Genomic DNA, 22,445 nt, shown 5'->3' on the forward strand with positions numbered 1-22,445 from the left:
TGACAAATACCTTTATATTTGAATTCTCACTGATTTTACCCACAGAGTTCTGTTACATCTTTGTAAGATGTAACATACTAAGAACATATTAAGTTTCACATACTAAGAACACTTCAGATACGCTTCCTAAATTACTTTTAATTTTATATATATATATATATATATATATATATGATCTTATTTATTTGACAGAGAGAGATCAGAAGTAGGCAGAGCAACAGGCAGAAAGAGAGGGGGAAGCAGGCTCCCTGCTGAGCAGAGAGCCCAATGCAGGGCTCCATCCCAGGACCCTGAGATCATGACCTGAGCCGAAGGCAGAGGCTTAACCCACTGAGCCACCCAGGTGCCCCCTAAATTACTTTTTTAAGATTTAGCGTCTTCAACATTGTTAGACTTTTCTTCCTCTAGAAACCTACCTACCACCTCAGTAATAGTGCCTACCTCTCAATTAAATGATGTAATATATTTAGTGTGTTTAGAATATTGCCTGCTGGCATTAACCATCGTAATAATAATGCTTAAGCATTCTAAACTATCCTGGAAGGGACATTGTAGGAATTTGCATTTCCTTCAGGGCAGCTCTAAATATGTTATTCATCACAGTGAATGTGGCATTGCTTCTTCCCCCAGAGATGCTTAAAAACGGGATTTATAATTTCAGTATAATTGATGTGCTGGCTGATTTTTATAAAGTGAGAAAGGAAATCAATGACCACTGGTGTTCTATTTTACCCTGGTGATCCAAAGGTAATTTTTCTCATGCTTAGAATTAACTTTCAGGTAGCCTGTGAATTATAGAATTTTTTTTTCACTTTATTTTATATCTTTTCAGTGTTCCAGAATTCACTGTTTATGCACCACACCCAGTGCTTCAAGCACTATATCCAAGTTTGTCATTAATTCTGAAAATCAATTCTCATTGAACATGATGATGCATGGCATCATGCTGTCATATATATATATATATATATATATATATATATATATATAGTCATTTTTCCTTTGGGGCAATTGCCATGATGTGTTTTGTGATTTGATCCATAAAAGAATTATTGAAACCATTATTTTAGTGTAGTGGTCAGGAATGACTAAAGGCTGTGAGTTAGCAGGGATGGTTGAAGGTGGTTTCTCGTAGACCAAGACAGGAGAACTTGGATCTCAAGAACTCTGCTGGATTATCAAACAGTACAACTGACCAGGCCAAAAGGACATCCCATCTCCTTTACAACACCATCTTCATATGTGAATCCCTCTAAACAAAACCATGTAAACCTGCACAGTAAATATAGTATGCTCATACTTGCAGGTTGGGTGTATGTGCTTTTTTTCAAAAGGTCAACGTCTTGGGGACTTATTTGATTTTGTTAAGGAAGAAAATGTAAGAACAATGAATAAATGTGGCTATGAAACTCCAACATATTATTTACTAATGCCATTGATAGCTACAGAGAGAACCAGACATTCTGTGAGTCATTTTCCTTTCAATGAGAGCTGTGCTACTCAAAGCATAATCTGGGGACTGATGCTGGTATGTGAGCTGATTGCTACTGACCAGTCCCAGAATTTGAAGCAGGGCACTGTTTCCCTTGCTCATTTGAAAACGCCTGATCTCAGTGTGGACCAGTAATACACATTTTAGACTAGAATTTTGAGAGGCACTGAGCTAGAGGATTATAGCTCCAGTCAGTTCTGCTAGCCTGCTGTCCATGTTATGGCCTCAGGGTCCGGTCTTGACCTTGCTACTTATCTGCTCTGTGACCCTGATGAGATTTCCTCAGCTGTTTTGCATCTTGGTTTTCTCCCCTGTACGAAGGATGGGGCACTGATAATCCCTGAGCTCCTTTGCAGAGCTGTAATTCAAATGGATGCAATGACTGGCTTTAGGTATAGACAAAAGGCTGGGTAAATTATGGCAATTAAAAATTATACTATTAACAGATGCCTATGAATACTATATGAGATGGAAACATGATTTTAAGTGAAACAAACAGTATGCCCTATACCATCTGCAGAGACTGTATTTCAACTATGTAAAAATACATACGCAAAGGAGACTGAGCATACATTTTAAAAAACAATTTTAAAAGCACTGTGAAACTCTGAAGACTGTGCATTGATTCTTTTCTTTCTCTGTTACTTAAATTTTTATAACATGGTTATATTCTTCACAAATATAAGTGAGGAAGTGGCATACAGAGGTGTTCAGTTAAATGTAATACACCTACAATTTTGACTCTTTTTCTATATTCCTTAAAGAATGTAACTGCTCTGTTTTCACTATTTGGAATATCCTGTGGCATTTCTCTGTTCCTTCTTCCTGTACCAAGTAAGGCTCTTCCAGAGCAAATACTGGTATTCTTCCAGTCTCTCTGGAGTCAAAGCAACTGTTCAGTGCACACTAAATACCTGTGTAACCTTCTATTACGTTAAAGGAGACACAGCTACCAGCCAAGCTAGGGCAGGCTGCACCTGTCCTTTGTATCAAAGTCCACTCTTCTCAGAAACCTTAAATCATTTCCATCTTTAAAAATAAAAAATTGGGGCTGCCTGGGTGGCTCCGTGGGTTAAAGCCTTTGTTTTCGGCTCAGGTCATGATCCCAGGGTCCTGGGATCGAGCCTCGCATCAGGCACTCTACTCGGCAGGGAGCCTGCTTCCTCCTCTCTCTCTCTCTTCCTGCCTTTCTGCCCACTTGTGATCTCTGTCTATCACATAAATAAATAAAATCTTAAAAATAAAATAAATTTAAATTTAAAAAAATAAAAATAAAAATAAAAAATTTCCTGGGGCACCTAGGTGTCTCAGTTGGTTGGGCATCTGCCTTTGGCTCAGGTTATGGTCTTGGGGTCCTGGGATCCAGCCCTGCCCCCCACCCAGTGAGGAAAACTCAAAGAATGGATTTTAGTTCCTTTCCCAAACTGAGGTTTCCATATGAAAATCAAACAATCAATCAACCAATAAACAGTCTATCTTGGATACCAGCCATGGACCGTTGTATATACCAAATCCTTTTTAAAATATCACCAACCCAATTAATGGTGAGACCATAGATTGTAGACAACATCCGATTTACTAAGGCTGAGGAGGAATTTCTGACAAACTGTATTCTGTTTGTAGTATCTGTATACCTGGTAACTGGGAAGGCAGCATTTTTCCTGCCAATTTTTATTTAAGGATATACTTTTTTTTTTTTTTTTCATTTTACTCCATAGTCATTTCAATATGTTAACTAGAGAATTCCAGATATTTCTGACATCCATTATGCTTTGACAGGGACTTTGGTAGTAAGGAAGCTGTTGAGAGTGAATAGTGTTCTATATAACCTATTTTAGGTGACTAGTTAAAACAAGAGATGCAGACCCAAACAAAATGAAGGGCATGGATTATTAGGAGGAATACTACTCAGGTGGAATTGAATTTGTCTGCCTGTTAAAACTCAGAAACACTGACTTGGGATCAACAGACCACTGCTGACTTCGAGTTGTGCTGACAAGTGTGTAAATGAACTTCAGTCAGTCGTTATCCAACGAGCCACAGAAAACACTATTCGATTTGGAAATGGAAGATGGTGTAAATTTGTATTCTAAATTAGGGACAGCTCTTTTCTTAGGAATAGGAAGGTTCAATTCCTCCTCAAGAATGTTTTTAAATGTTGGGAAAAAATTCCTTCTTTTTATATTTTAAGAGTGACAAGAAATACTATCTTAATAGTCTTAAAATACATGTGAATTGTAACTCACCTCTTGTGGTAGGTCTGAGTTTCATTTCAGCCTTATTTTAGGTGTGGATGACATACTTAACAACATTCAGTAGGGACCATTGAACTGAACGCCTTGTGATACAGTTCATCATCAATCAGTGAAAACACAGAACACACATGGACAAACAGAGCAGCCATCAATGGTGGATTGCCACCATTGGTCCCTCTAAAGTATTCTCCTCCCTTCTCTAGCCTCCTGTGTCCCAGGAGACTTACCAATATGGCCTCAGTTGAAGAGTTTGGCCGATATGGAGCATGGCAAGGGGTTAAAGGGAAGGCAGAGGTAATGGTTGAGATATTTACTATCTGCAAAGTCACCTGAATTGCCTGCTTCTCTTGATCTACCTCAGATCACAGCTTTGGTCAGAAGGCCTCTTCCCACATAACCCTTTTTGTCCCAGTCTTCTCATAACCATTTTCTTTCCTTGCACTTATCTGAAGGAACCCTAACATCACCTATATTACTTATACCTGTTCTCCAGAGTACTACCTCGTCCCTTAGGATCTCCCTACTATTCTTTTCCCCACACTCTTTTTAAGCAACCCATCATTAAACATTTTTTAAACCTGACTGTGCCATCAGTTACCTCCTGGGACACGGACTGCGAAACCCTCTCTGAAAATTTCACAGAATACCCACAGACTGTTACAGGCATGCCTGTGGCACTCAAGATAAGGCTGGAAAAGTAGCAGATGCTAATAACACTTTCTCCAGTGGAACAAGCCTCTTTGGATAAAGAGCCAGGAACTGTCTCTTCTGGACAGGACTTAAAGAGAACTGGAAGAGAGGGTTGAGCAGAATCAATGGTTGCACAGGAAATGAGTGACACCAAGAAAGGTGTCACCGAGAAAGGCGGTAATTGTTGTGAAATAACATTTATGTTGTTTTCTGAAATGATTTATTTTATTTACTATTATTTTTTAAAGAGTTTATTTATTTATTTGACAGAGACATAGCGAGAGAGGGAACACAACCAAGGGGGAATGGTAGAGGGAAAAGCAGGCATCCCTCCGAACAGGGAGCCCGATGGGGGCTCAATCCCAGGACTCTGGAATCATGACCTGAGCCGAAGGCAGACATTTAATGACTGAGCCACTCAGGCACCCCTATTTTGACTTTTTTAAAGATTTTACTTATTTATTTGAGAGAGAGAGAGCTCAAGCGGGGGTGAGGAGAAGAGCTAGTGGGAGAAGCAGGCTCTCCTCCTGAGCAGGGAGCCAGATGCTGGGCTGAATCCTGGGACTCCAGGATCATGACATTAGTCAAAGGCAGAAACTATGGTCTGAGCCACCCAGTTGCCCTCAGAAATATTTTAGAAGCCCCTTGAGAGATGTATTTATGTTGAAGGTGATACCCTCTTATTGCAAACTGACCTACAAACTTCTGCAGCAAACCAACTTAATGAAAACTGATGGGTCATTAAATGAAGAACATGACACCATCTTGAGACGATATGAGCTGTACATATGCATGTTTATTGATTTTCTGGATTTGTAAACCTTCAATTGCAAATCATGATCTTTACATTTTTAATTTTATATCAGATATTTCACAGTTCATATGAAATCAAAACCAAGTATTATACATTTATTTCTATAAGGAACAAGTATCTCCAACAGGTATTTAAATAAATGCTGACTTTTATAGGCCTCTTCACTGAATAAAATAATTTAACTGTGATAATTTCAAGTTACTGTGGAAAAAAAAAAAACAGAAGTGTAGACAATCACAAAAGATTGACAAAATCATGCATCGTGGATAGACTGAGCTATCTAGCCCTCTGGAGCATCTGGGATATGCCCATTGCCCAGCAGAGAGATTTACATGAGGGCTGTTACCTCAGGTTCCGATCACTTCTTGGATCCTATCAGAGCTTTGCCCTAGAAATCTGTGCTAGAGCACATTGCTTAGGAATTATTAACAAAGAAAGAAGAATCATAGACTTTGGAGATAGGCAGGCTTAAGTTTAAACCTATACTGGGCATTAGCTGGATACCAGGGACTAATCTCTCTGGTCCCAGTTGCCCTATATATAAAGTGGTAATACCTACTTCACAGGTTTGTTTTGAAGGCTGCATGAGAACCTATGTAAAAACTGCTCAAAAAAAAAAAAAAAAGTGTGACAGAGTGTGTAATGGCACAGACACTTTGGAAGACAGTTTGACAAAACTAAACATATTCTTACCATATGATTCAGCAATCACACTCCTTGGTATCTACCCAAAAGAGCTGAAAATTTATATTGACATAAAAACCTACATACGATGTTTATAGTAGCTTTATTCATAGTTGTCAAAGCTTGGAAGCAACTGAGATGTCCTTCAGTAGATGAATGTATAACTAAACCGTGATACATCCAGACAATGGAATATTACTCAGCTCTAAAAAGAAATGAGCTATCAAGCCATGAAAAGACATGGAGGAACCTCAGATGCGTATCACTAAGTGAAAGAAGCCTGTATGGTTTGCACTATAAAACATTCTGCAAGGGGCGCCTGGGTGGCTCAGTGGGTTAAGCCTCTGCCTTCGGCTCAGGTCATGATCTCAGGGTCCTGGGATCGAGCCCCACATCGGGCTCTCTGCTCAGCGGGGAGCCTGCTTCTCCCTCTCTCTCTGCCTGCTGCTCTGCCTACTTGTGATTCTATCTCTCTCTCTGTCAAAAAAAAAAAAAAAAAATCTGCAAGAGGCAGAACTATGGGGACAATGAACAGATGAGTGGTTGCCAGACGTGGGGAGCAAGGGGAGGGATGAAAGGGCAAAGCACAGAGGATTTCTAGGGTAATGAAAATTCTCTTACAATATTACGATGGATATATGTCATTACCATTGTCCGAATCCATGAAACGGTCAACACTAGGAGTGAACCCTAAGGTAAACAGTGGACTTTGGTGATGAAGATGTGTCAGTGTAAGCTCACCATACTGGTGAATGATGATAGTGGGGAAGATATGCATATCTATGGGAAATCTCTGTACCTCCCTCTCAGTTCTGTTGTAAACCTAAAACTGCTCTCAAAAACATAGTCTAAATGTTTTAAGATAATTATCTGCATCCCACTTCTATTTAATTATATGATCCATTTCTCTATAACTCAGTAACACAATGTCAGAAGCCCTATTTCATGAGGCTGACTTTTGCTGAGACCATAATAACTGCAGTGTGGTTTTTTTTTTTTGTATTTTAATGGTTTATGATTTATGTGGAATAGAGCAATGTAGTAGCATTTTTTCCAACAACAGCATGTGAATTGTTTATACTTTCTCACTCTCCAAGTATACTAATATGTCCGTTCCTACACGACAAATCATTACCATCAGCATTAACTGGGCAGCTAATGTCAGTGGGGCACAGGCCTTAGATACTGAAGATACATATAGTAACTCGACAGTACTTTTCTCTTCAAAATATTCATATAGAAAGGACAAAAGCATACAAATCAGTATAATTACCATAAATTGAGAACTCACCCTATGCCCAGCACTGTGCTTATTACAGGGATCTTTTCATTTAATCTCACACATTTTGGTGAATTATTAGGTAATGTTACTATCCTGACTTCATAGTTGCATGCGCTAGAGCTCAAAACGGTTAGGTGACTTGCTCACAGAGTAAGAGATAGAGCTTTAATTTGAATTTTTAACTACTGCAATAGAGTATTTTCTCCCTTACAGTGCTCGTTCTGACACCAGGTACAGACAATTAAAAGTTAGGACATTGCTACTCAATGTGTGATCACATGTGATTCCTGTGCTGATGTGCAAAACATTTGTTACTGGTCCGTGACAAAGTAAATAACGCAATCGAGAGTAAGCTTTTAGAAATGTTTAGAGCAAATTTGACAGAGTAATTATATGTCTATTAAATCTAATAGTAAAAACTAATTGGTGATTTATATTGCATTTTCCCCATTTTATTATTTGTTTTTATTGTATTTGACCAAAATATTGCTCCGTGGCTGATTGGAAATTTAAAAACAAAAAACAAATCAGGGGCGCCTGGCTGGCTCAGTTGGTAGAGCATGCAACTGTTGGTCTTGGGGTTGTCAGTTCAAGCCCCACATGGAGCCTAGAGCTTACTTAATAGAAAAGAAAGAAAGAGGGTAGAAAGAAGGGAAGGAGGGAGAGGGAGAAAAAGAGTTACCTCTGTTAATATTAAAAAGAACAAAACAAGACAAAAAACACCCTAGTCCTTCACTATGGATAAGTGAGAGTCACTTTGCTAATCCAGAGGATTAGTGGGATGGCAGTGGATCGGAAGTGAAGTAGGAATTATGACAGTGTTATGACAGTGTGAATAGCTAATGATGATTGAATACTTACTATATGCCCAAGACTGTGCTTCGTTTCTCTCTCTCTCTCTCCACATATACATACACATACCATATAAACCACATGTATACCATACAATGTGTATATATACATACATGTATAAGTATATACATGGGGTGCCATATATATGTATATACACATATTTCTTTGTATAGAGTTATCATTTGATATCTTTACGACAACCCTAGAAACTTTGAAATAGATATCTACCATGTCCATTTTACCTGATTATATTCTGGATATTACTGCTAATCCTCCCCCAGAGCTATTCTTTGCTAAAAACCAAACCAATGAAGTTCCTTTCATTACCAGTGCTCTTTTGTGGATATATGAGGATGGAGAATAATTGTGCTTCTCCACCACCCTCTCCACCAAAAAATAAAATAAAACCTGTCACTTTACTACTTGTCTTTTCTGCTTTTCAGAGGGTACTTAGTGGGAGGCTGGGAACAGCTGTGTCACGGGCTTCTGGGAGAGCCTTTCTTCCCTCATCATGCTTAGTTTTTCTAGTAACTGCTGCCCACTCTTCCCGGAATGAGTAAACATGTTTTGCTGTGTGAGTGAAGAGTGCTGACTGAATTGATTCCATCACTTGTGTACATCCTGGATTTTGGTGAATTCATTAAAAAAACAAAACAAGGAAACTGAGGTGAGGTGTTATGAATTTTCTAACAGGACCAGTTTGCTGAACATGCCTATGTGGAAGGCAGAGTGAAGGGAAGTAACTGTCTTGATGAAAAAGTCCTAAAAAAGTGCTCTAGGGAAAGGGGACCATAAATCCTCTTCAAGGGACTTTTACCTTGAGTAGAACACACGCGGGCTTTTGAAAAAGTTTCCTGGTTACTGGATTGTATCGTTAAATGTTCTTCTGTTTTTTTAAATAAATGTCTATTAGTGTGAGATAATATGTATGGGACGCAGCTTTGGAAAGAATAGATAGTAGGTGACCTCATTTGCTGAGTATATCTGAGGAGGTGGCAGAGTGAAGCTGCTCTTCAATATAGGAAGTTTCAGGAAGTACCAGAGAGAATCAGAGATAACTTAACATTGGCTTGATTGTAGAGAAAGAATTGAATTGTATATAGGGATATTATGTGAAACACAAACATAAATGGGATATAGTTTGTGTTTTAGTTTTCTTCTGGCGATGCTTCCACATAGTATTAATCTCTTTATCCCCATTTAATGTGTTTAGATAGACATTGATTGAATTTCCATAACAATGATCCCTGTTTGTGTTACCATCTTAAATAATTATATGAATAATTACTATTAGGAGAAACAATCTCTGGCATACCCTTTTCAAATGTGATTTTGTTTTCTCTACTGATTTTTTTTTTCTGTTTACAGTTCGGTTTTTTTTTTCTTTCCTTATGTTATCTTGCTTATCTTTTTTTTTTTTTTTTAAGATTCTATTTATTTATCTGAACGCGAGAGAGAGAGCATGCGTGCCCTGGGGGGAGGAGCAAAGGGAGAGGGAGAAGCAGACTTCCGGATAAGCAAGGAACTCAACACGCGGGCTCCGTCTCAGGACCCTGAGATCAGGACCTGAGCCCGATGCAGATGCTCAACCAACTGAGCCACCCAGGCGCACCTTTAACTTGCTTATCTTTTTTATGTGAATTGAAGTAATAAGCATGTCTGCTCTCTGAAGAGCCATTCAGTGATTCCCAAAATGAGTGTGTCACATGGATGAAAGTGCTGTCAATACTTCCCTAAGTCAACACGTGATGATTCCGTATTAATCAATGGTGTTGTCTAGAATGGCACAAGGAAAGTAACGGCCGTGCTAAGGAGTCTCATTGTCACCGTGCAGTGTTTATGGCAAAGACTTTGTCCCATTTCTAAAACACTCACCTTAAGCTAATGCTGCTATTCTAAACTAAAGCCAAGCCTGAATAAGTCAGGTTAAGAGTAGGATTTTTTTTTAAAGCTCTACTTCATCTGTATTGGTATTTTAGACTTTCTGCTATTGCCAAGTAATTGAATGACCTCCTTCTTCATATAAACTGAGAAGATCTAACTTCTGTTGGGGAACCTCTCTACACACCCATGCTAGAAAGACACCTTCTCTTTATCTCGTTTCACTCTTTTAACACACATTGTCAGAGCTCGCTGGTTCTCAAGCTTATTCATATGTGATGAAGTTCCTGGAACATACGGTGCTTTTCACCACGATCATGTTGATGATGTTAACACTGAAATCACTGGTTTTTAAATTTATGTGTAAAATTAAATACTGGCTTATATTAGATTCCAGAATATACAGACAGTAGTAGATACCAACATTTTAAGAAGAAACAACATGGGATAAAGTTTATGAGAGACATTTCTCCTCATTAAATTAACTTTTTTTTTTTTTTTTCTGACCAAAACAGAGAGAGAGATGGTTCTAGGTGGAATGAAATACTTGCTCCATCTCACAAAATTTCAGTTCTTGGTGGGAGCTTAATTGAGACACATAATTACTCCTTTATGTGTATCAAAATTACCAAGATGAATGACCCAGCCTCTGCCCTCAAAGAGCCCATGCTCCTGTAGGAAAAGCTCACACATGGCAAAACTATAAAACAATATGAAATTGGAAATCAAGGGCAAGTGTTGCTAGGTGCTTTCCCATAGGCGGGTCTGGCCGAGACTGCCAGGAGAACGAACCTCTGTGAGGTGCTAGTGATAACCACAAAAGAAAAGTCTTTAGGATGTCAGAGTCCAGTAATGTAACAGGCTTGTGCACAAATTACAACTCACGTGCTAGGTGCACTATACTGGGTCAACCCTGAGAGGGCAGTACTTACTTCTGCCCAAATGGGTAGAAGGTAGAGGGCATGGTAAGTGAGATGAGCATGAAGGGGTACTATTTCAATAAGCTCTTTGTGAGTTTTCCTTCCACTTTGTGTTTAACTAGAACATACCATGTCTTTCCGACTCGTGGGTCTATCACCTTTACACACCAATCACAATGCCCCAAGTTCACAACTTAGCGTGGCCTGATCCAGAGCTTTTCGGGCCTTGCTGGTTACAAGGATCATCAGGGAATCTTGTTAAAATGTAAAGTCAAATCTAGTAAATCTGAGATGAGGCTTGCGATCCTCATTTCTAACAACCTTCCGTGGGGAGGAGGGGTGTGATGCTGCTGATCCAGGGACCACACTGTGAATGGCAAAGGCCTGGTTTTTAACTCTGCATACGAGAACCTTGGCAATTACCAAGCCCACCCGTCACCCGTGCAGTTGTATTTAAAAACCCATCGTAAAATTTTGAAGAAAAATCTTCATGTAAACACGAAGACAAGTTGCCTAGGAGTAATGAGAACAAGTGTTGTGGTTGTGAGTACAGATGAGTGAGTGCTGTTCCCTTGGCACACTGCTAAGGTTAGTGATCATAATAGCAACAGATATGCTTTCCCTTCCTTACAACTACTGAGTGAAGTGAATACCATTCCCCCATTTTACAAACAACGGCAGAAGTTAAATAAAACATACTCACTGCCACCTGGCCAGGACAAGGCAGACCCCTGGGAGTCTAGTCTGGATCTCACCTCCTCCAAGCCACTACAGTCTAGAAAGCATAGTCAAAAGAGGAAAATGGAAAGTTGACAGAAGAGCAGAATCATCGGAGTAGAAATTGTGATGTTCTGTGGAATAAAAATGGCTGAATGTTCTGAACCCAGAAACTAGCATCAACACTATGAGAGCCCTTACCAAATCGTCCTGTCAAATAACACTTTCAAATGTGTCCCACAGATGCATAGGAGCGAGAAGAAGAAAAGGGACGGACACCGATCTGATTCTGTTCTTTAAAGGTTAAGGAGGACACAGCAGTGATTATATTTAATCTTACATATATTTATATACTTATAAATACATACGAAAATATTATTATCATGGAGAGAGAATTGCAGACTCAACATAATGTGACATTTTAGCAAGCTTTATATATACCACCTAAGAAAAGAAACACAGGGACATATTTACTGATGGAGCCAGACCTAACGCCCCGAAGAGGTGTATTCACTCTGAGTACACAGAGATGACTTCTGGAATTCCTCGTAGTTTTAATGTAATCATAAAATGGTATTTTTGAAAACAGCACACACACACACACCACACACACACGTCCCTTAAACCCCCCCAAAAGCAAAAACTAGTTTGGATACAAATCTTTTCAGATCAACATATCATGAGATGGGAAATGACATTGAAAGCTCGCTCCGTCACATAGATAAATGCCGGCTTAGGTGAAGCAAAGTAGTTATCAGAAATTTTAAGTCGAGGGGTAAGTTGTTTTCCTTCATAGGGAAAACACATCACAACCTGGAATAAAAATCCGTACATAGTGAAGTGCTTCCTTGTCCACCCTAGTGCTAAAGAAGGCCTCACAAATTTGGCTTATTTAGCAAATACCTTTTTGGGGCTAAACACTAAATCAACAACTCTATGGCAAAACTGAATGCTTTCACGAAACATGAGAAGATGCTGCAATTATAATGAAGTTTGATTGTTGGATAAGGAGTTGATTGTGGGTACCATGAGTCACTTGAGACTCAGTTCATTTACATGTGGTAAAAATTACAGTGTTAGGGATGAAATGAAAAACCAAAGTATTAGTCTTCTTTCTTCACTGAGTAAGCCTTTGTGTGGACTCCTGAGATGGGAAGATTCTACCCAATGGATACAAAAACTTGACAACCCCGGGAGAAACGATCTCTCAGCAAGAAGATAGTGATGGAAATCTTCAACATCTGTCGCCTCAAAACATTGTACCACACCAGCTTTCTGGGGACATGAAGAACAGTTCTCTCCAGTGTTTTCCTGAGAGGGCTGCCACTTACTGAGTGCTTACTCCATGTATAAAAATTTGTTCCAAGCATTATACATATTCAATCCATTTGACCTTTACAGTAATCATGAGGTACTGAGGTGTTCTATTGTTATCAATCCCAAAGGGACAGGTTGGGAAAGGTAAAGAGCACTGTTCAAACTTGACGGTATGTCCTAGAGCTATAAGAGTTGTACGTAAAAATTTGAAGTCTCTGCCTTGGGAAAGTAGATTTTTTTTTTTAAAATAATCTGAGGAATCTGCCATATTCACTGTCACAATACTCCACATTTATTATGCATCTACTGTTGGCAGAAATTACTGCTAGATTCCAGGAAAACCAATAGATATGAGATATATTTGTTTCTTTCTCTGCTTCTTCTTAAGAGTTTTACAGTTCTATTGGGAAACGATATATAAACAAAAAGAGATGAAGAATCATACTAGTCAATGCTCGAGAACTGGCAATATGATCGATAAAAGTGCAGAAACTGATAAAAACAGGGGTTCTCCTCTCCCTCCCAACTGTATTTTGAAGAGAGTGGTTAGCTTGGGTAGCCCATTGCCAGAACAGTATCCTCAGAACTAAGATATTTTTTCATTCTCAGGTGCCCAAGTGGTTCAGTCGGTTAAGTGTCTTGACCCGTGATCTCAGCTCAGGTCTTGATCTCAAGACTGTGAGTTCAAGCCCCATGCTGGGCTCCATGCTGGAAATGGAGCTTCCTAAAAAAAAAAAAAAAAAAAAAGATATTTTCTCAGTCTAATCACCCATGTAAAATGGAGGCCTCTGTACATCAGCCTCTTTCAAAGTGTTGCCAGGCCTCCATTTGAATGCTCAAGAACACTTGGCTTGACACCAACCTCAAAGGTAAGTGAAGGTCTCATCTAAGTATCAGACAGACTTTCCATATATGAAAGGAAGGGTCTTCATTGCTTCTATTCGTCAATCCATCTTCTAACATTTGGGATCTTACAAAGCAGATCTACATTCTCTCCTACGCGACATCATTTCAAGGATTAGAAAAGTATGATTTGGATTGTCTCTTTTTTCTTCATTAGAGCAAACACCTTTGTTCTAAAAGTAGTATTCTTATGAGATAATTTTGAGGTTTTTCTTTTAATTCCTCTCCTAATCTTCTGAACATATTTCAATTTCTTTCTTAATTTGTGGTGACCAGAATTAACCAACCATTTAACCAGCCAAGAGAAGACCCATCACCAGCTTTAGAAAACATGCTTCTATTAATGTGTTCTAAGTTTTCATTAACTATTTTGTTTTCACTGCACTATTGATTGATACTGAATTTATTGTGCAGTAAATCACCTAGAATTTTTCATATGCTCCTTGTATGCCACGTTTCTCCCATCCTCATCTTACAAAGTTTTTCTTTTATCCAAGCTCATATCCCTATATTTATCTTTTTAAATTTTATCTTGTTTTTTTGTTCATTGCTCAAACTGTAAAGATATTTTTCCAGTCGAGACATAAATGACATATAACATTGTGTAAGTGTAAAGTGTACAAGTGTTGGTTTGATACATTTATATATTGCAATATGATTGTAGCATTACCTAACACCTCCATCATGTCACATAATTATCCTTTTTTTCTGTGCGGTGAGAATATTTAAGGTCTAGTCTCTTAGCAACTTTGAAGTATGTAACATGGTATTGTTAACTATAAGCACAATGCTATGATCTCTAGAACTTCCTCATGTTCTAACTGCAAGTTTGTACCCTTTGACCAGCATCTCCCCACATAAAAGTGGCAGCAAACAATATTTGTCTTTCTCTGTCTGCCTTATCTCACTTAGCATGTTGCTCTCAAGGTCCATCCATGTTGTCACAAATGGTAAGATTTCCTTCTTTCTCATGGCTGGATAATATTTCATTTTACATACATGTATTCATATATGTATGGAATATTATATGAATGGAATATCATTATATTCTTTTTTACACACACACACACACACACACACCCTACATCTTTATCCATCATCCACTGACAAACACTTGGTTTGGTTTCCGTATCTTGGGTAGCATGAATAATGCAACTGCAGTGAACATGGAAGTTCAGGTATCTTTTCTATATCCTGTTTTTATGTTATTTGGACATATACCCAGAAGTGCGATTGCTGGATCAGATGGCAATTCTATTTTTAATTTTTTGAAGAACATCCATACTTCAAAAACTTCCGTAGTGGCTAAATCAATTTATATTCCCACCAAGAGTGCATGACTATTCCCTTTTCTCCACATGCTCAACAATACTTGTTATTTCTTGACTTTTTATTAATAGAGCATATAACAGGTGTGAGGTGTTATCTCCTTGTGGTTTAGATTTGCATTTCCCTGATAATTAGTGATGTTAAGTGTCTTTCCATGGACCTGCTGGCCATTTGAGTGTCTTCTTTGGAAAAATGCCTATTCAGTGCCTCTGTCCGTTTTGTTTTGTTTTGTTTTGTTTTACTGGATTTTGTTGTTGTTGTTGTTGAGTCACATGAGATCTTTTTATATTTTGCAAATTAAGCCCTTTACCAGATACAGGGTTGCAAATATTTTCTCCCATTCTGCAGGTTGCCTTTTCATTTTGGTGATGATTTCTGTAGCTATGCAGAAGCTTTTATAGTTGGATGTAGTCCCACTTGTTGATTTTTGCTCTTGTTGTGCAAAGACGGTTTTGATGATTGTATGTGACCCTTGAAAAGGGGAAAAAGCAACATGGAGTGAAACTATGATCAGGTGGAAATGAGATCAAACATCCTCCTTACTTCTTGGAAGATACAAATAATGCCCCAAAACAACAAATAAGCCCTCCCTCATCACTACCTCAGATTTATGGTTTTACCTTGCTAATAAATTTACCGAAGCTTTGAGGGGGGAAATGATGTTGCTCAAGGATTAATCTTTATTCATAAGAGCTTTCCCAACACCTCACTAGAGGAACTAAATGACATGTTTTCCAAGGTGGCCAGTGTGAGAAGAGCAGTCTGGGATGCCACTATACATGCTCCCAGCCCTGCTGTGTCCCTGGGTCATGGGCCCTCCCAAGGCCACAGAGCTCAGAGTCTGAAGTCCTAATTTCGTGCACAGGTATGTACTTCTCTGCACAGGAGAAACCAATTTCCCCTGCCTCATTCCCCTCTACCCTGTGAAATTAAATAGTTTCTTGACAGTCTGTCTCCCTAGGGAGTTTGACTGGAGGAAAGAAAAAGCTGGCCTTCACCTACTCAAAACTGTTTGAGTTTGAATCCTTGGTTATACACCCTTTTGCAAAACTTTTTTTTTTCCTTTTTTCCTTTGTGACATTAACAAAATCTGTTTTGCTTAAAACTAGAATCAGTTACCTCTGGAAAAGAAAACTAGAAGAGTTATGTGGATTTTCCCTTCTGTATTTACAGATAAACCCCAGTGAATTATCATGAGCCCCACTGCTTAGAGGGACACACAAGAAGTAGATGCAAGTAAGGATTCCAGTATGTGAATAGTCACTATTCCCCATGCCTGTTCACCCAGAGAGAGGGCGGTCACGAAGTAGCTCTCTAGATAGCTTTTCCTCCCCTCTGTGTGTGTAATTCTTTGGACAGTGCAACTATGTAGCAAAATATGACAACAGACTGTTTTTCTTAAATATAGTTGTATGTCAGGCAGCCCAGGAGAAGTGTAGACTCCAAACACAGTTGATATAATACCAAATATAAATACTGAACTGCTGGTATTCAGGGACACACACAGATCAGTCAGAAAAACAGGAAACCTGCTCCAAATGGTATAGGTACTTACACAAGAGAAATCAGTGAGTAGTAGTTTTTTGTTTTTTTTTTTATTGACAGAAGGAAAATGTTTATGGCACAGCATACACAGTTACCTCAGAAAAACACAAGGTATTTGCCTGTGATTTTTTTTTCTAATGAGCCAAAGGATTTAAAAAACAGTGAAAAGTCCTGCAAATCTCATATAGTATTTGAACTCCTTTTCATGGTTTTAAACCACAACATTGCATGCAGCATGGCATTTCTCTATGAATTTTCCAAAATCAGATAGTTAGCAGTGAGAAAATGAAGGTCTTCAATTCTCAAGAAGGTGATTGAATCATTCTGCAAACTTCGAGGATAAGATATAGATAAGGGGGCACCTGGGTGGCTCAATGGGTTAAGCCTCTGCCTTCGGCTCAGGTCATGATCTCAGGGTCCTGGGATCGAGCCCCGCATCGGTCTCTCTGCTCAGCGGGGAGCCTGCTTCCCCCCCTCTCTCTGCCTGCCTCTCTGCCTACTTGTGATCTCTGTCAAATAAATAAATAAAATCTTAAAAAAAAAAAAAGATACAGATAAGGACCTCTGTCTGGTATAAAGCTTTTTGTATTTATGTATGTGTATTTATGTATGTGTGTGGGGGGGCTCTGAAGAAAAAACATAGATAAGTACAAAAGGTAATCAAATAAATACTCCTTTGTGCAATACTCCAATTAAAAAAATATCAATATTTTATTATTGTTGCAGGTCTTTGCAAAAGAAATGATCAGATAAAGTTAAAAATCCCTTCTTTTCCAATAACATTCCCATCATTATCCCTCAGAAGCATCCAAGGTCATGGATCAAGTTCATGTTTTTATCACTTTACTATACATATTATCTGGAAAATAATAAGAGATATTGTTTTGTATACTTATGAAGATTATATTAATAATACAAGTTATATTTAATATTTTACAGCTATTTTTCCACTCAATGTTATTTTACGATCTCTTCTTTGAATCTTATAGATAAGTTATTCATTTTAAGTGTTGTTTGTGTATATCATCATATAATGAGATCCCCATTTTTATTCATTTCTGAAAAGTGGAAAATATGGATTGTTTTCCAGTTGTTATTAAAAATACTGTCATTAATGTCTCCTCATACATTAGTGTATGCATATGTGAAAGTTTCTCCAGTGTATAAATAGGAGAGTGAAATTTGTTAGCTACATTGTTATGTGGCCAGTAGTATTCTTCAAAATGATGGTATGAGAGCTTTTTGTTTACCCACATCCTCTCTCCAAACTGGTACCCTGTGACTTTTTAACTGGGGGAAATTGATTATGGAATAATTGTTTTATTCAAATTTTTCTGAGTACAAGTTTTGAGCATTTATTAATCTAACTTGGGGCATTTATATTTTCTCTTCTGTAAACTGCCCGCCCATCTCCTTTGCCCACTTGTCTATTAGGTAATTTGCATTTTTCAGTTTTGATATGTTACTTCTATCTTACAGATAATAATCCTTTGTATCTTCTAGTCTGGTTTTCATTTTTCACTTTATTTTATTATTATTTAATCATATTGTCCTTTTCGACTTACTCTCATAAGAAATCCTTTTCCTGCCCTGAAACTGTAAAAGCATTTTTCTATATTTTCTCGCCAGAGTTTTAGAATTGTTTGTAACATCTACCCCTAATTTGTCTGAAGTTTATTTGTTTGTGTGTTACAGCTTAGAGGTGTAATGTTTTTCATGGATAAATCTAATTGTATCAACACCATGTATTGAATATTTTTTCTAAGTGATAATGGAAGTGTCCTCTAATTTAAGCCATGATTGCATATACGCCTGAGTCTGTGTCTCAGCTCAATACAAATTCCTTCTACTGACCTATTTATGTATTCCCATGCCAATGACATACTGTCATAATTATTATCGTTTCATATTATTGATAAGATATCCCCACTTGTTCTTATTTCCAGAAGTATCTTGTTTTATTTCTGTCCTTTTGGTCCTCCACATAAACTTTAGAATCCCTTTATAGATTTCCAAGAATGATTCAATTAGAATTTTTATTGCAGTCATATTGAATTTATAGAATAATCTGGGACAATTAACATTTTGAAGATATCCCATTTTCCCGCTTGAGAAAATAACCTATCTCTATCCGGGTTTATTTTGTGTTTTTGACAAAGTTTTTAAGATAGTCTCCTAAAAATTTTTTCTTGAGAATTTTTCATTTGACTACTAGAGCTTATTCAATTTCTTCTTTTTTACCTTCATGTATCTCCCATCCCAATTAAACTGTGCTCCCTTCAGCAGAGGCAATGTATCTTTCTTTTAATTTTTTTCATACCTTCTGTTCTCTCTTTTCTTTCAGCCAGTTGGGTCCGAAAGTAGCTGAAATGCGAAAAAGACAGCAGACACAAAATGAAGGAACACCTGCTGTGTCTCAAGGGCCCGGAAACCAGAGACCCAACAATACGTGTTGCTTCTGCTGGTGCTGTTGCTGTAGCTGCTCCTGGTATGTGGCTCTCTGGGTAGGACCCCATCCCTGCACTAGCCGGGGACTAACTAGAATGAATTTGCACCTCTGTTCTTGGGATCCTGGAAACTTCTCAGTCTGTCTCCCTTTCCTCCCTTACAAGTAGGAATTATTGGAGACTGTCCCTGGAAATAGAGTATTTCCCCAGAATCTACATTTAAATTGAGAGTAAGGCAAACAGTGAAAACTTATTTTTTTATCCTGTTTTTCTCCATCCACATTTCTTAAAGAGTTGGGTAAAAATAAGATTATGGTTAGAGACTTGTTTAACCCTAAACAAAATTCTCCAATGTTCCAGAAGGTACAAGAACATTAAGATAACATCTAGCAGTCCTGTACATTATAGTCGATGTTGTGTTTTAGCCATGTGCTGTTTCTCGGGATGCTGATCATTCTGTCACAGAGTCACAAAACTGTGAATCAGAGTGGCAGGCTCAGCCACGGACGCCTGATAGAGGACAGAGAAAGAAGTGCCACAAACCCATGTCCACAGGTCTAAAAGGCCAGGGGCTTTGACCGGTATGAAGGCCAAGTCAGTCAACTAAAATCTCCACATTTTAAGAGCCAGAGAGCCTGCTTTCCTTTGTGATTTTATCCCTGACAGGTTCTGTGACATCATCCAAAGTTTTAAACTCTCCTTTTTGGCAAAATGGTGAAGTTAGACAAGCTGACTCCTGTCTAGTACTGAATGTCCATGATTCAGGCACCTCGGAAGACCTGCTCCAGTTCCAAATTCCCCAAGTGCCTTCCAATAAGAAAATCAGCAAGACCAAGAGTCCTAAGATGAGATCTCCCAGGGGGATGCTAGACTTAATGGAACTTTCCATAGAACTGTAAGTTTTGGGGTCCTTGAAGATCCAGTTCACAAGTGGATCTTCTGGATTAGTCATGGTCTTCTGGATCTCCCAGACTTAGGTCAAAGCTTTGAAGAAAGCCCCAAATGCCTGAATCGTCTTCTTGTATATGATCTTTATACTCTCCTGAGGTTATTGGTATGAGATGGTGGCATAATATTCTATCATTGTGGCCAATATAGAGGAGACTTGTCATGCTCTAGTGGTAACCTTGGTGTTGAACAAGCTCTGTCCCTTCTAGGAAACTTCGTTTCTGGAAAACCATCAGACATTTTAGTAATTTGGAAGGTTTAGTTTTTATACATATCAAAATTGCCTCTCAGATGATGATTTTTTTGTTAAGGAAAATCATAAAGGACTCTTTTTCTTTCCTTTTTAAGCCTTAACTATTTCAAATGGGGGAAATATGTCAATAAAATTATATATATTTTTTTCACTTATCTCTGCTAAGGAGATCATCTACCTCTGGTCTGAGTCCATGGAGTGAAGTGTGGTGACTTAATATGGTGGGTTGGAAGTCAGACTGCCTGAGCTCAAGTCTTGTCCTCATCATCACTGTCTGACTTTCAGCAAGTTATTTAATGTCCTCAAATTCCTCATATGTCAAAATACAGCAATAAGAATCCCTACTTCATAAGGTTGTTGTAAATAATAAATGAAATAAAACACATACAAGCTGAAAACAGTGCCTGACATATAGTATGCATTTAAGAATTAGGTCACTGGGGGGCACCTGGGTAGCACGGTCGGTTAAGTGTCCTACTCTTGGTTTCAGCTCAGGTCATGATCTCAGGGTCGTGAGACTAAGCCCTGCATCAGGCTCTGCACTCAGCATAGAGTCCACTTGGAGTTCTCTATCCCTGTCCCTCTGCACCCCCACCCTGCACCCCCTCCTTCCCATGCTCGCGCTCTCTCTCTCTCTCGCATTAGCTCACTGGGTTATAGAACACTTCATATTGGAAAAAATATAATCTCCTTAAAGAGGAGCTGGCTTGAAATTATATGTGTGTGTGTGTGTGTGTGTGTGTGTGTGTGTGTGTGTGTGTATGTATTTCTTTAAAGATCTGCTTAGGGATATAATATAAAAACTAATCTTAGAAAGGAAAGCTATTTTATTTTAGATTTTGTGTAAGACATCGCAAATATATTGTTACACATTGTTGAAGATTATATTTCTATTTCTCATTTGCACTATGCCATGTTCCAGAAATCAGTATATGATTTTATTTACCTGCCAAAATTTATTTCTGAATTGCTTCAGGATTATACCACCAGAACAGATAAGAGTACTGAAGTTTTCTTGCACTACCTTCATTTGCTGTCAAACAGCTATTTGGTGAATTTTGTTGTTGTTGTTTTTTTTTCCTCTCCTACATATATTTAGTGAGACCTGCTTTTATAAAGTGTACACTGAATAACAAAACATTCAACATGAGCTCATGAGCATCAAGCGGTCACAGAACACAAACTATGGATGGAACACAAAACAGTTTTTGGAAGCTGCATTAACTCTCTATACCTCTAAAGTGACACCAGTTTGAGCTCAAACATTTGGTGCATTGGATGAGGGCTCTGCTAGATTCAAGTGTCATTGTCAAGAACTGTGTTTATTAGCAATGATTCATGGATGCCTGAGTCTAAGCCATAAAACACACAGTCTATAAATTTATAAGTCTTCCATAAATGATAAATCATAGGTAATTTCAAATATAAACAATTTGAAAAAATGAAAGTTCAGTTGCCTTAACTATGAATTCTAATTGTGATATCTCATTGCAAATGAGAATCTCAATACATGCACTTTGAAAATATCATTGTTTTTATATTTTGAGTTCAGGAAAAATACTTTAAAGCCTTTTGAGAGTGGAAAAACAAAAGAAATAAATGTTCTTCAAATTTTCCAGGCTAGGTCAGAGGAGCAGAACGGAAAGAAACACTAAAAAATGTTAATTTGGGGACCAAAATAAAACTAGAAATCAAAATATGAAGTCACTGTCACTTGTGAAAATGAACAGTTGTCACGTAGCTGATTTCTCCTCCTTTTAAGGAAATAGAATGCTGAGAAAGTAAATTTCTATATCTAGTAATAAATACAAATGCCTCGCCCTAGCCTCACACGTTATAGGTTTTTTCAGCAACATAGTATTTCCCTCAAATTTACATTTCACTTTCATATTTCAGCATCAGCTCTTCTCCCATACATATTTAAACTTATTCCTGTCTTAATAAAATTACCACTGTGCTTTTTTCGGCGGGGAGGGGGGGATGATACAGAGATTATGAAACTGCTAAATATCTCCACAGTTTCCTTCCAACATCTTTATCCATAATGACTTGTTAAGCCCATCTGTTCTCTGTCCCTTTCAAGGAACCACTTCTGTCCCCAAATCAGTCTCTTTCC

The 22,445-nt window shown here is 38.2% G+C and overlaps 1 protein-coding gene across 1 annotated transcript in view; it reads left to right on the plus strand.

Annotated features, from left to right (window-relative positions):
* The window catches only part of RGS17 (regulator of G protein signaling 17), an 80,529-nt gene that overhangs the window by 33,959 nt on the left and 24,125 nt on the right, over positions 1 to 22,445 (plus strand). Inside the window, exon 2 of the mRNA XM_080805536.1 lies at positions 19,026 to 19,169. Coding sequence (XP_080661662.1) covers positions 19,051 to 19,169 — 119 coding nt within the window. The 5' untranslated portion in view covers positions 19,026 to 19,050. The remainder of the gene's footprint in view (positions 1 to 19,025; positions 19,170 to 22,445) is intronic.

The sequence above is a fragment of the Martes martes genome, assembly GCF_963455335.1.
Source record: "Martes martes genome assembly, chromosome: 6".
In the NCBI taxonomy this organism is placed as follows: Eukaryota; Metazoa; Chordata; class Mammalia; order Carnivora; family Mustelidae; genus Martes; species Martes martes.